Raw genomic sequence first — 14,965 nt, 5'->3', positions numbered from 1 at the left:
AGAAATTCTGGAGAGGAAGCAAAACCAGCAACTTTCATTTCATTGTATAGTCGGCTGTAGCGCTGATGTTCCCTTAACACTGCATAACATTGCTTTGATTAATCTAATAATGGTATGCCCTCAGAAACAGAGTGGCATCTGCTATTTAAGACAGGTTTGGTACAATTATGCCTCTTGCAGTATTTGCGTCTCATTTCTTTCAAGGATATGGAACTTCACTTTTTCCATTAAAACTAGAAAAAGATTACTATAAACATGTCTTCTCCTGTGATATAAAGCTCAAACTACAAAAGATAGATCACAAAAAATTACTCTTGTTTGCATTCTGAAGACAGAGCTTGTCATTAGAAAGATGAACACTTTATATTCTTCTTACATTTTCTAATATTATAATGACAGATATTATGGCAAGCACCACAATCTTTTCCACTGCAGTGCAAACAGTGCACATCACCTCCCTAATAGCATTGCAAAAGCTGGAGATGGGAGTTCATTATTTTCTTTGCCTTCTGTCGGAATATTGCTGATCCATATAATTACTACAGTTGCAGAGACGTGCAGTGTTAGGACAGCGTCAGTGCTCTTCTCTGGGCACCTGCACTGTACTGATACTGGGACGGTACTGCTCCCAGCATTGTTATACTGGAAACATAGGTCTGAAAAGCTCTGTTTGTATTTTGATACCTGTTAAAGATTATAGGCAAGCTCCAATTTCATAGCTTTTAACTGGGAGATAGCAGGTTGCTGCCCAAGCTGACGTGGATAAAGCTGTACACTCAGCAGGGTCCTACCCTTTCCTTGAGACAGGCAAGGTCAGCAAGTCCTGTTCTTTTCACTTACATCCCACTTAAGAACATTAGCCCATTTTCAGCTTCTCCCCCAGTGACCGAGGCCAGAAAAATCTGTTATGTGGTCACAAATACAGGTAGTGAGGAGTTTTCCAACTCAGCAGATTTAATTTCATGGATCCAAACACAGATTTATCTAAAACATGCCCTGGGAGTGTACTGATTTGGGCTGAACTTGTGAGTAGGTAGGGAGGGCATACACAGGGACTAGGAAATTATTTGCTTAGCAGGAGGTTTGCCCAGGATGCAGAAGGACTGCATCCAAGTCCATGTTCTGCTGAATTCTGCATGAGGATGTAATTCTGGCCCTCTGGTGAGACACATCATCTCCGCCCTGTTTCAGAACCTACTGCAAACAGACTGTTCACTTTGTGCAAAAACTGCCAGAATTAGTGATCTCATATGAAAGGAAGCACTGGACGATGACTTAAGTTTTACCAGTGGCTCAATGACCTGGGGATGTTTTCCTTCTAACGTATACAGGAGCATTTAATCTCTTACTTTACTGGGATCTGGTTGACTTCACCTACCATTATCACAATGACATGTTGGTGGAGAGCAGAGCTAGCCATGGATTACGTGCAGTATGCACAACAAATGTAATCAGGCTGAATTATCAGGGATTGAGTCTCGGGCTCCTGGAAATAAATTGCAGTATTGCTTTTGTCATCTGTGAGCCTTTAACAGCCACAAAACACTCACAGCATAGGCCTATGGTCAACTTTAAGCAAATTATATAAGGCACTTCAGACTGTGATTAAGGTGAACTGGACCCTGGAGAAAGATGTGTGCATTCACCACAATTTATCTTCAAAGACTGTCTATAAATCCTAAAAAAGGAGGTGTTTGTTGGCTTTTGGTTGGTGGTTTTTTTATGCTGTTGGGTAAGAAGGGCATTTTAATAGAATCATATAATCATAGAATCATTTAAATTGGAAAAGACCTTTAAGATCATAGAGTCCAACTGTTAACCTAACCCTGCCAAGTCCACCACTAAACCATGTCCCTAAGCACCACATCTACACACCTTTTAAATACCTCCAGGCATGGTGACTCAACCACTTCCCTGGGCAGCCTGTTCCAATGCTTGATAAACCTTTCAGTGAAGAAATTTTTCCTCATATCCAGCCTAAACTTCCCCTGGCACAACTTGAGGCCGTTTCCTCTTGTCCTATCACTTGTCACTTGGAAAAAGAGACCAGCACCCACCTCGCTACAACATCCTTTCAGGTAGTTGTAGAGAGCGATAAGGTCTCCCCTCAGCCTCCTCTTCTCCAGACTGAACAACCCCAGTTCCCTCAGCCACTCCTCATAGGACTTGTTCTCTAGAACCTTCACCAGCTTTGTTGCCCTTCTCTGGACACGCTCCAGTAACTCAATGTCTTTCTTGTAGTGACAGGCCCAAAACTAAACACAATATTTGAGGTGTGGTCTCACCAGTGCCAAGTACAGGGGGATGATCACTTCCCTACTCCTGCTGGCCACACTATTTCTGATACAGGCCAGGATGCTATTGACCTTCTTGGCCACCTGGGCACACTGTTGGCTCATCTTCAGCCGGCTGTCAATCAACACCTCCAGGTCCTTTTCTGCCAGGCAGCTTTCCAGCCACTTGTCCCCAAGCCTGTAGCGTTGCATGGGGTTGTTGTGACCCAAGTGTAGGACCCGGCACTTGGCCTTGTTGAACCTCATACAATTGGCTTCGGCCCATCAATCCAGCCTGTCCAGATCCCTCCTTAGAGCCTTTCTACCCTCGATCAGATCAACACTCCCACCCAACTTGGTGTCACCTGCAAAATTACTGAGGGTGCACTCGAACCCCTCGTCCAGATAATTGATAATGATATTAAAGAGAACTGGCCCCGATACTGAGCCCTGAGGAACACCACTTCTGACTGGCTGCCAGCTGCATTTAACCATTCACCACAATTCTTTGGGACCAGCCATCCAGCCAGTTTTTACCTGGTGAGGATTTGAAGCAAAAAGAAATATAAGTATATTTAAAGTTATATGAATATAACAGTATAAATAAGGAATGAGCATTTTAAAATCATCTCCAGTTAGAGGAGTACCAGGAATTACATCATGTTCTCAGAAACCATGATTTACTTTCTGACACTGATACCAGCAGAACCATGATGTGGTCCAAATTCATGGCCAAACACATCCTACACTTGTGTCCAATATCCACATATACACAAAAAAAAAAAAAATCAGTTTGATCCTGAGCAAATGCTATTTCAAGGCTTTTCCCTCCACACCTTCAAAGCATGACTTTCAGCATTTAAATGAAGTATTTCAGTGAACAGAGCTTAAAAACAGAGCAAAAATATCAAGAGAAAGAGGCCAGCTCTTCAGAGGTCCATCAACCTGTGTGAGCTACGCTGGAGGACAAGGAAAGCCCTCTCCTGTTGAGCTGGTCAGTGCCACCCTCTGTGTGCTGCCGGGATCATGAGGCACAGGGCTTCCTCTCTGCTTGATAGCCTGCCTCTCACATACAAGCTTGAGGAAAGCAAAGGGACTGCTCTTTTTGGCAATCGGTCAGGACAGATAGCTAACACACAGAAATGGGAATCACATCTCATTTTTCCTGCTGGCTACGCCCTACATTAGCCCAGCCCAAAGCACCTCTCCTCCCCCTTCCTTGCTTCTCCGAGGTCAGTGGTGACTCATCTGTACTTTAAGGGAGGTCTCTGAGGCTTAATTCATTACCTGAAAAGAGCTTTGAGACCGTCAAGTGAAGGATGCTAGAGAAGTGCAAAGAGGTAATTCTTGTAACTCATATCAACGTGCTACGTATGTGCCTTTGTATATTTTTTTTCCTGTTATAAAAACAAAATTTGTACCTGATCCTAGAGCAAAGAGGGAGCCATTCTTTCCCTTCACCCTTCCCCCACAAAGCATCCCACCTTGCTGTTTTGTGCATGAGGTTTGAAAAAGGGGGTCTGACATACCCAACAATCGAATTTGCATGACCGCGCCATGTAAAACGAAGAACATCCAGAGGGGCTGGGAACAGTCCACGCAGACCTGCATGCCAGTGCCGGCACCGTTGTGACTCAAGTGCAGCTCACCATCAGTATTCACCATAAATCCCAGGATGTCTCCGCTCTGGAGGGGCACCACGACTCGGCAGATGGCCCAGAACTCCTTTCGGTCGACCAAGGACTCAGGGTTATAGGGGAGGTCGCTGGGGCGCAAGGTGCTGGGGTCGCAGGACGTCACCCCATAGGACAGTGTCCCTGTGCGCACGGCATTGGACTTGTTGATTTTGACGAAAATGGTTTCATTGATCCGAAGGGGTCTGCTGGTGAAAACCAAAGTCCTCTCCTCCCGGGCGTGCTCCAGACGGGCCACGGTTTGGTCATCGAGGATTTTGACGTGGGGTCCTCGGAGATGGTGGAAGCGGAGGTCGCTCTCCAGCTGGGAGGGGAGGAGGTGGGAGTGCTGGGAGTTGAGGGAGTTCTGCGGGATGGGACACGTGGTGGCCGTCACATGGAAGGCCTCCTCCTGAAGGTTGAGGTCACACAGGCTGACTGAGAGGCGCGTGTCCTCCGTCTCCCGACGCAGGGAGGGCCGGCGGATGGCAGTGAAGGAGCGGGGCCGCAGGCAGTCAGGAGGAATGATTTCACTGTCTGCAGGGAGAGAGGAAACAAAAAAGGGGTCAATTCAGAGAAAATTACAATGTCCAGGAGTTTGCAAATCACTATCAGTTTGATTGATATGTTTAAAAAGGCAAATCAGAGACCTGCTGCCATTGATAAATTTTCACCTTTAAAATATGGAAACAGAGTATCATAAAATGTACTTGTGATCGATTGCTGTTCTTGTACTCTCCCCACCAGCATCACCATTTTCAGCTTCTGAGCAGGCAGACTCAAAATCAATGGAAAGAATTGACTGGGGGAGGATCTCCTTGGAAAGGGGAAGCAGAGGGTAAATATCTGAAATACACCCTGAACATACCAATCTATATCTATACAGGCTCTGAGTTTTCATGCCCTCTTTATTGTCTACAGTAATTCTCATAGATATAGGAAATAAATATCTAACTACACATTTTTTTATTTTGAAACAAATCGTATGTTCAGTTCTAATTTATTTCTCATTATATGAAATTTAATTAATATTCCTGAATATAATTAATCATTAGTGTTCTAGTGCTCACTGCAAACCAGTACAGATATGGATTTCATAATGCAGAACTTGGGAATATGAAGTTTTCTATAAATAACATACAATCATTTATTATCTCCAAGCCAAATAATTAAAAATCAAATGCATGAATATGTAACAAAGAAAGATGATGCTTACACATACAAATCCACCAGTGGAAACAGAATTGCACTTTATCCTCTTTATTAGTCTTACCTGCTGTTTCAAGACCTAATCATCAATATATTTGATTCTTTTTCTAAGGAACATAATCACCTGCCTTTAATGCCTAAATTACTTTTATTTAACGTATCCTTAGCTACGCTGTTGCCATAGAAATTTTAAAGAGCAATATAATGAGAAAAAAACCATTATTTAAACAGAGTATAAAAGTAAGCTGAGATAATGCAAAAATTTATACTTCTGCTTGACTTTCTGAACTCTGAGAAGCCCATAGCATCAAGAGACTATGCACTGTGAGAAAATTGAGCACGTGGGTAGTTCTCTGCAAATGTTGTAATAAGCTATAACACATATTGACTCTTCGTCTGTGGGAGCTATGCCTGAAGACTATTGTGGCTTCAAGCCTGGGTCCGAAAGACATGAGGTGGGACCACCCTATACAACACCATCCCCCGCAGGTGGCACAAAACAACACTGCCAGACCCCAGCCTGGGACCTGCCGCAAACACGGCACAAGGTGAAACGACAAGAAGAGGACAGAGGAGCAGAGACTCATTCCTAAACCACCCACTAGGCCCTTGCAGTGGGCACCTCTTCCAGCCACGTGTCCTTAGGATTTTCTTTTACGACAACAAAAGAGCGGAAACTCAGGTTATCTGAGGATTTTCCCAATGGGATGCACCCTCTCCCTGTACACCAGGGTAGTGGCTCTGTACTGGTGTGCCAAGGAAAAATGTCAGCTACTGAATAACCAACATCTCCTGCAATATCTGAGGTCTGACTAATAGCCTTTCCTGCCCTCCTCTTCTGGGATCCCTGACAAGAGCACACCCACACACAGTTTGGCTTCAGTAGAGCTCTTTGCTTTGCTTAAACTGGATTATTCCAGGCTCCTCTTTAAATAAACTGCTATTACAAGGGAATCACAGTCTCAAAATAAAAATGGGCTTTGTTTCTCATATTTGATTTTCCCCATACTGATATTTCAGCTTCTCTTCCCAGAAGTTAATTAAAGCAAAGAAGAAATAAATAAAATCAGAAATTACCCCAAGTATTTTAGAAGTGGGTCACATTAATGCTTTGTAATATATGGGCTAGCATTTGCATTGCAAGTGCTCCTGCTGGATAGAATTAGACTTATTTTACCCTACTTTGGCTGGAAACCCACAAAGGAGAACAAATTAATATCAGCAACTGACAACGATCCTTTGGTGTAGGTGAATGGGTAGAGACCTTTCTGAATAGGAACAGAAGGTCCTCTCTATTTTATTCCCTGCAACTATGCACATGCAGCCTGGCTGACAACTGTGATGTGTGGGTAGCTTGCAGCCAGGGTTTTGAAACAGCTTGTTTTCCACCAGGATGCTTGCATTTCCCTTTGGCTGCTGGACAAAATATATTTTTCCATCTGAAAAGAGGTTAAGAGAGATGGAGTTCTTCTGCAGACAAGACACATGGCAGTGATAGCAAACCAGGGTTACACATCCAACTGTTTTACTTAAATCCATCGGTAGCTCAGATGCCTAGCCACATAAGGGATAAGATGTCTCAAGCATATGGGATTGACTGTGAGACTTTTAGTTCATTAATGTTTGCAAATACCCATGGAAGAAACGATTGTAGTTTACTGGTATCTGAAGTGGGGTTGTGAAAATTTAGAGATGAGTTTCTAAGACATGCTGGCCTGCTTCAGGGCTCTATGTTTTTATAAATCACAAAATACCCAGACAAAGAAGAAAAAAAAAATTCCATTGAATATAAAGTAAAACAAAAGTGGGATTAATCTTTGGGGGTGGTAGGTAAGTTGGAAGAGATGTGGAACGCCATGTACCCAGAATAACTGATAATGGCCAAGGGCTATGAAAGAACAATTCTGGTGAAATGTGAAACAAATGTGTGACTCTGAGCGGTTTCTTTCACCAAAAGATGCCCAGGAATGAGTTGGTTTTTTCCACTAAAGCTTCAGTTGTCAATTTTAAACACAGCCAAAGCTGTTCATGCCGGAGTGGCCCATAACGCAGCCTTACACCTGCAGAAGATTTACAACTGACCTTTAACGCCTACAAAGGAGGGACTCTCCGCGTAGGAGTGTTCAGGCACTTTTATATTTCCAGAGACAAACCTGAAGCACACATCAAAAAGACAGAATGACTTTATGTGACGAGACTGTAAAATACGGAACGGGACCAATGGCCCATTACCGAGGAGATCACTCAGCTTCAGCCTGAAGAATTTAGAAATCATCCCTTCTTATTAAACATTCAGGGTTATAAAATTTCCTGTATAAGGCAGTTGGCAGTGTTTCTTTGGGAAAAGTCAACTGGTGAGAGACCTCCTTGGGTGAGAATAGAGGGACTTGCGAGTGAAGACCACAGTTCTCCCTGAGTCATCAGAGCAAGGTTTAACCCAGCTGGTCGGGGTACCACCAGCAAGCTGACTGTGACCACGGCAGCTCAATGCAGGCTGGCTGCCCAGGTAGCTTTCCAGAGAGGTTTTGCTGAGCTCTGCATCAGTGAAGTTACGGTGCCAATGCCGGATTTAGAGACTTAAAGCTTCTGGTAGCAATGTAGACATAGCCAAAGCGGAAAGGTTTTCTACTAAATACAAATTTTCTGCTCCTCAGCTGGAGAATCCAAGACACTGAATTTTTGTACAGGATGCCTAACTTCACAAATCCCTTTGTATCTTTTTCTGGATTTGTTTAAGAAAAAAAGTGAGCAGGAGTAGCAAAGTAGAACTGAAGGGCACTTGAGCAATTCAGCCGCCTTCTGTTTTCTCCTCCTCTTTAGTGGCGTTTACCTGCAAAATCCAGATTCTCAGCAGCTGATGCCTTACACAGAAAATCAACTTGAAGCATCTTGAACATCTTCCTCTAACCAGAGGCTTCAAAGCGCTCTGTTTTCCTGCTTACAGGGCATGGAAGAGCCTCCTGCTTCATGCAGGCTTAATGAAACTGCAGTAACACTTTAAAACAGCACTTACAAGGAGCTGGAGAGCAGCCAGATACAGCTGTAATCGCTGCATCCAGATCAAAAGTATTTCAGTACCACCTTTTTTTCTGAATGACTGCCAAGTGATGTCTTCTTAAAATCACCTATTACCTTAAACATGTATAATATGTATAATACATATTCATTATTGATATCACATATATGCACATTTAATATAGCTACATGTGCATCCAAACACAAACACATTTCTAATCACGAGCATGCAAAGATCATCTCAGCCCCACACAAACCCGAAGGGGATGTGCTGCTGTCACACTATCAAACCATTATTTCCTTCCTCTTTTTCTTTTCCAGTACTGTCTGTTACTGCCTGAAGGCTTGGCTTTCCAAGGTCATGAGCAGCCAGTGTTCACACACCTGTAAAGGATATGAGAAAGCAGAGCAAACTCAGCACACACACACACACACACACACGTGCTGGAAACTTGCAGAGCCCAGTATTTAACCGCAAGCTCTAGGGACACAGATCTCCTCCTCTTGATGAGTTTTCTGAGATTGGTGCAATCCTATAGCCTCACATGAACTGTATTTCTTCAGAGTATGAGGGCTGCAACTTCTCTCCAGAATGAACTATGGAAGACCTAGTATAAATAAACCAATCTTGAGACTTATTACTACAAAAAATAACTTAGAATTTGGGAAATCAGACTGATAACCTAAGAACCTATCCCATTTCTAATGATCTTCCCTCCCAGGAGAGAGAAATGCTGAGAAAACAGGGAACAACCTACTTACTCCTTGCATCTGGAGAACATTTCTGTCCTCAGGTACTAAGCAAAGAGTAAAAAATTGGTAAGGTCAGAACCTTGCTGGCATGGTTCTTCCCATCCCATGCACAGCCCCATGTTCTTTCCTTCCTTCTGTTCTTTGCTTTACTTCTTCACAAGTGCATTTTTCTTCTCTTAATCCCTTACTTCACTGGGTAATAGTATTTTTAGTGAGGACTGGTGTTCATCGTATAATTTCTGTGACCATTGAACCCCAGAGGTGCTAAGCTACCAAAAGACATCTTGAAGTCAGTGGCCCCTACAAGAATATTATATGTAAATATACAACTGCAAAAGGATGTATACTGTATTATTCCCACCACGCTGGAAGGGCTCCATTCTTACTCAGGGATGGAGATGAAGGCTCCTTTTCCCACCATCAGCAGCAGTACCTGTCACAAGGGGTTACACAGGGAGGACAGCTGGCCTTCCAACACCTGGAATCTCCTCCATGGTCTACAGCAGACTCATGCAGCTAACAGCCCATTTGGCAAGACTCTGACATTGCAGGGAGATGTGTTTGAAATATGAGGCAGATGTACCACACCGTAAAATAACATTGCACTCAAAGACAATTGGGAAAAGCAACCAGTCATAAGACAAGAAATAAACCTGTGCTTCTGGAAACCTTCTGTCACTCACAGCCTCGTACTCCCCATCGTGGGAGTGCGGGCATTAATCCCAGCTCAGCTGCCTGCCTGGTGAACTCTGCCTGTGTCGTGCTGTGGCAATCTTTGCTCCCTTGCTGACTCAGTCCTATCAAGCTGACATATACTGCTGGGAACCGCCACGCTTCAGCGCAGAAGTAACCAGAACAATTTCTATATGTTGTTTATAGGTCGATTTATTATGTACTTTAAGGTGACTGAGGAATGAAAATTCAGTAAAGTGGAAACAACTTACATTCTCATTTATCCGTCCTAAAATAAGGATGAAGATCACCGTGACTGGGGGCAAGGAGCAATACCTGTTCCCAAACCCTTTTGGTTATCAGCTTGCCCAATGTGTGTATGGCACCCAGTCCACAGCATCACCACCACTAGAAAGAAGAAGAGCAGCTGTGACTGGGTCTGGGAAGAGAAGGACTGCTGTGTGGCCCTGGGTTCAAAATCCACCCAAATTGAAGGGCGACTGGAAGCAGATCTTCATGCCGTCTGCTGTATTCACGGTGTTAAAGATGTCCTCACCACCGTGGGATGCTCTGCTCTAGGCTCTCTCGGTCTCTGCCATGTGTATCTTAACCGTTTTATTGTACCAGGAGGAGCTAAGCAAACAGGAGAGTGAAAATTGCCCTTACTTAAAATAAACACAGGAGAAAAATTGAGAAGTTAAGAAAGCTGAGGCCATGCTCACAGTCATTAAGAGGCAAAGATCCACTTACAGAGCATGTCCAAAGTGCTCTTGCCTGCTGGTGATGTGTCTGAGTAGACACTCATAAAACTATATGTTTTTCTGCAAACTTGTACTCTCCATGTGAGGTCTGGAGAAAAGGCTGAGCTATGCCGCTCTCCGCGTAACGCTGCAGAGACCCACGCTCCCGGGTGGATGCTTCTGCTCTGATGCTGCACACAGGTTTGCCCCCCCCCCCCCCCCCGCTTGTTACTGTTAAATCCTGAATTTATATGATCCGAGACCACTCCATTGTGTTTATTTCTCATAAACCATCAGGCGCCAGAATGCAGCTTCTCAGATCATACAACGAAGCCACTTTCAGAGGGTTATTGTAACATGTGGGAGGCAAATGTTAAAAATCCCTCAAAGGAATGATTCAGACTAAAAACCTCGTTTGCCATATACTTAGGAATTCACTTCTACAAAGTACATTTCCCTTTATGAACAACCGAGAAATCAAACCGCCCGAGTTATTGCCTCAGATCAACCATTCCTTCTCCTTGAAAACATGCACATCAAATCAAGGACATCGGTTAAGCAAACACCTACTTATACAATACCTGCATATGTGCATGTCTCTGTTTCATTGACAGTATAAATATCTCATTTCAAATAAAGCTGCTTCCTTCTGCTCTCACTGCTCCAGGTCTCTTTTTGCACACTCTTACAGGAATATATGCAAAAGTACAGCCAACAGACAATTTCACTTGTACCAGCTATATATGTAAGATGCCCAGGCTGCTCTCTAAGAGACAGTAAAATCTGCCCTGGGGCAAACAGCTTCTGAGATCAGGACTCATCTGCTGGGCTCTGCAGCAGAAGAAACTCCTCACCACATAAACAGAAAGGATATATAAATGGCGAGTGGGAGACAGGAAGAATCAATGTCCTTATTTTATAGACTGGAAACCAAGGGATGGAGTAAGCTGTCCAAGGGATAGATGACTCCTCTGTCAGGGCTGTTAAGTGAAACATCTTGGGGTTTATCCCAGTGCACAATAAAACCATCCTGTTTTCCATGGTGCACCCTCTCATTTCCTAACTCTCCATTCAATGCCTTATTCTCTACCTCCTGCTCCTTTGCTTCCATCTGCAGGTCGCTCCTCTCACCTCAGAATTCAACCTACTTGGGACTCCTCATCCATTATGGGATCCCAACAGTCAGTATGGAAACGACTGTTCAAGAATTCCTCCTTCACCAACACACCAGCTTGGTATCACCACATGGTCAATGGAGGGCAAACATATGTTTCGTGTACATTCACATGGTTACAGCGGGAGTTAATGGCTACATGCAGCTTCTGGCTTCTTGCTCACTGCCATCTGAAAGCCAAGCTAACTGATATTTCATAAGAGCCATTTTCATCACAGGAATGGCAGGTATTTAAATCAACTGAGTGCATGCGTTTGCCTGTGACCAACACACTCCAAATTCGCTTTCTGACAAGATACTCAGGTGTTTTTCCAATATTGCTGAAAGCATTTGGGAAAATTTCTGCTATAACCAAGGGGCAGAAGTCAAAGTCCAAGCCAAAGATTACAAAGAGCCCAAACCTGGAGTACGTCTGTGGGAGAAATCATGTTTACACTAAAAACTGTCACCAGATTTTCAAGCTGGGTTACAAAAGAAGGCAGACCATCGACTCTGTGGAACCAACTGCAAGACTACAAACATCTGCCACTTTAACAGAAATGAGTGGAAATCAACAGTGCTTAACGAGCATCTCACTGGACTTATCTTTGCTTTGTGCTTGCATTTGCTTGGATAAAAATCAGCATTTCTTTCCAGGTATTTGAGAGAGATTGAGCACTAAAGCTACGTGGTTTGCATGATTCAGTTTTGGAGAGGTGATAAAAAAAGGGATGGAAGAAGAAAACTTAGCCTTTTAGTTGTTATCAACTGATAGGTGCTTGACAAATTTATTGTGCAAATCTGGTGGCTTCATGTGGCCATTTAGCACCAAATCCTGCTTTGAGGGAATGATGCTTCTGTACCATTAGGCACAGAGCAGCTGGTGTCCTGCCACGTGAATCTCAGGAATCCCTTAGGATCTATTCAGAACAGTTTTCTAAGGATATAAATATCCTCCCTTGGCTTACTGGGATTATCACGGATTTCTTGCCATGGATTGTCAATATTGTACCAATAGTATGGACAAAATATCACAGCAAAACAAATCAGAAATAAACAAACAAATGAAAAAAAAAAAAAAGGATTCTAAAAGAATGTAAGCTCATGTACTGCCAGCCTCCAAGCTGAAATATTCAGAAAGAAAAAACACAAACCCCTGAGCTTTAGGGAATTGCAGCTGTTTTTAAGCCAGAGTGAACAACTGCAGTTTCCAGGCCAGCTTAGTAATTGAACTGATCATCTGCATATTCTTCAATAAAATCTAAGGAATGAAAGCATACCATTTCATACATGAATAAGACTATAGTTGAAGGTACAAAGGTTGAGTACTGACTGATAAATTGTAGTTTTAGGACATGTGCTGTATAATAAAGTTATGTTCTGAACCAGTCTGGTTCATAACAAACATTCATGCAATTCTGAGTAACATCTGTAAGCATGTCAAATGGATTTGAACATATGAAATGGCACAAAAAGCATAACTAGCCTCATAAAATTAAAATAAATTACTGTTTTCCTTAGAAAATATGAATGTTTTGAAAGAGCCTGACAGCAGATTATGAAGAACAAACTTCCATATGCATGTTACAGTTGTGGATTTGTTTTCTTTTCCACAAAAGCTGATGCTCAGAGAGAGTCTACAGGGTGCTGGCAACATCTGTATTACAAACAGCACATTTTAGTTTTCGTTCAGGAAGGCTTTTCATTCGGGGTAAACTCATCCTCCCCAGCCAGTGGTCCTGAAGACTCACAAATGTCCTTCAGGTTGAAGATGTGCTTATCTGCTGCCACAGCCACCTCTGGATGGCAGACCTCCATGTCCGATTTATTATGTTCATGGGCTTTCCACCTGATGTTTCCTAACTCCCTGCAAACTCAGAGAAATATGATTTGAGCAGAAATCAAGTGCTTTGGGTTTTGTGAAGACCACCTAATCCCTGTTATTCACTCTTTAATCTATCTCCCACTCACACACATGATGTCTCTGAACTTTACTCTCACCTCGATGCAATGATTTCCACCTCCATTGCCCCAGGTCTGCTAGACCCCACGATCAGCTATTATTATCCCTCTTGAAAACCACAGCAAAATGGACCATACCTACATTATTTTAATCTCAGTCCTGCCTCTCTCTGTAGAGCGCCCCACCTTTTCTTTCCATTTCCTCTTATACTTTCAACAGCTGGAAAGTCTTTTACTACTTGTTTTAATTACCCGTGCAAGACCTCATTTTCCCTGGAGACTGTCAACTGTCACTTTGTCTGATGCTTCCTGATCTTTAAGATGTAAATTCCTCTGTAGAAAAGTTCTATTGTTGTTGTTGTTGTTGTTGTTGTTGTTGTTGTTGTTATTGTTATTATTGTTATTATTATTATTTCTTCATGCGAAATTAAAGCAATAATTGCAATTCCTGGTTGTCTAATAACTTCATAGAGTCCTCTTCTCATACCCAGTGACTGCATTGCTTATCCCTGGCACTATCATTGCTTTTACCCTCCTTTCCTCCTAGAAATTTCGAACCTCTTATCTCACTTATTCAGGTAAGACAGTAGTTCACTATTGCATGCAGTGCTAACGCCACAACTTTACCTTCATGTACTGTGTTGGAGATGATTGCTATGGGCTCCCAACAATTCTATTTATTTCCAATCCTCCTTACATTACTGTGTGAATGTTTCCATAGCATCTCAGCACTCACAGCCAATTCCCAAGATATGTCAGACACGTCCCTTCATCCCCTGAATCATCCGACAGCAATTTTCTTCAAAACAAGTACTTTCTTCCTCCTTCCCATCCATCATCCTCCCTCTTGTGGTATTTATGTACCCTGCATTTGTCCTTTTTCACCTGCTTTCATTTACCCCTGTGTCTTCATGCAGGCATGGAGATGATGACTCCTTCTCCCCACATTTCCCAGTGAAAGGCTCCTGCCATCGCTGACAGTTTCCCAGCCAGCTGCTCAGGGAGAATTCAACACACCAACAACCACCTCGTCCCTGCCAGGGTCTCCCCAAGCTCCATTGCTTATTGACCTGAACTAACGCCATTGGGTCTTCCCTCTTTTCCTTAGGAAAGCCAGAAACGCTGCCGGCGAGCACCTTCTTGAGCTCGCTGCAGTCTTATTTGGTCTGACAGGGCTGCCCAAAGACACTGCGAAATGATAAATTGCCTGGTCATCACAAGCATTTTGCTGCCCCACAGCTACCTCACTAACCAGAGCTAAGAGCACAACATTTTCTGGTGAAGATGCAACCTGGGAGGGGCAGTGATAATACATAATATTTCAGTCAACTGCTTGAAGAAAAAAATAAAATAAATTGGAAAGATACAGTATTTCAGGCTAACCTGAAACAAAGTGCTCAGTTTATCCTACTTCCTTTTATAAAAGCAAATGAATACCAGACTGAGAGCTTCTCCAGTTGATTTCTGGGGCTTGTTTGGAAATCGCTGTTGCCATTTTCAAGATTAAAATGTTGT

At 43.1% G+C, this 14,965-nt stretch overlaps 1 protein-coding gene across 1 annotated transcript in view; it reads right to left on the bottom strand.

Moving 5' to 3' along the window:
• Nucleotides 1-14,965, bottom strand: part of NEURL1 (neuralized E3 ubiquitin protein ligase 1) — a 161,948-nt gene that overhangs the window by 13,386 nt on the left and 133,597 nt on the right. Inside the window, exon 4 of the mRNA XM_059821457.1 lies at nucleotides 3,803-4,483. Within this exon, the coding sequence (XP_059677440.1) occupies nucleotides 3,803-4,483 (681 nt within the window). The remainder of the gene's footprint in view (nucleotides 1-3,802; nucleotides 4,484-14,965) is intronic.

The sequence above is a fragment of the Gavia stellata genome, chromosome 9, assembly GCF_030936135.1.
Source record: "Gavia stellata isolate bGavSte3 chromosome 9, bGavSte3.hap2, whole genome shotgun sequence".
Taxonomy (NCBI): Eukaryota; Metazoa; Chordata; class Aves; order Gaviiformes; family Gaviidae; genus Gavia; species Gavia stellata.
This window is presented reverse-complemented; position numbering and strand designations above follow the sequence as displayed.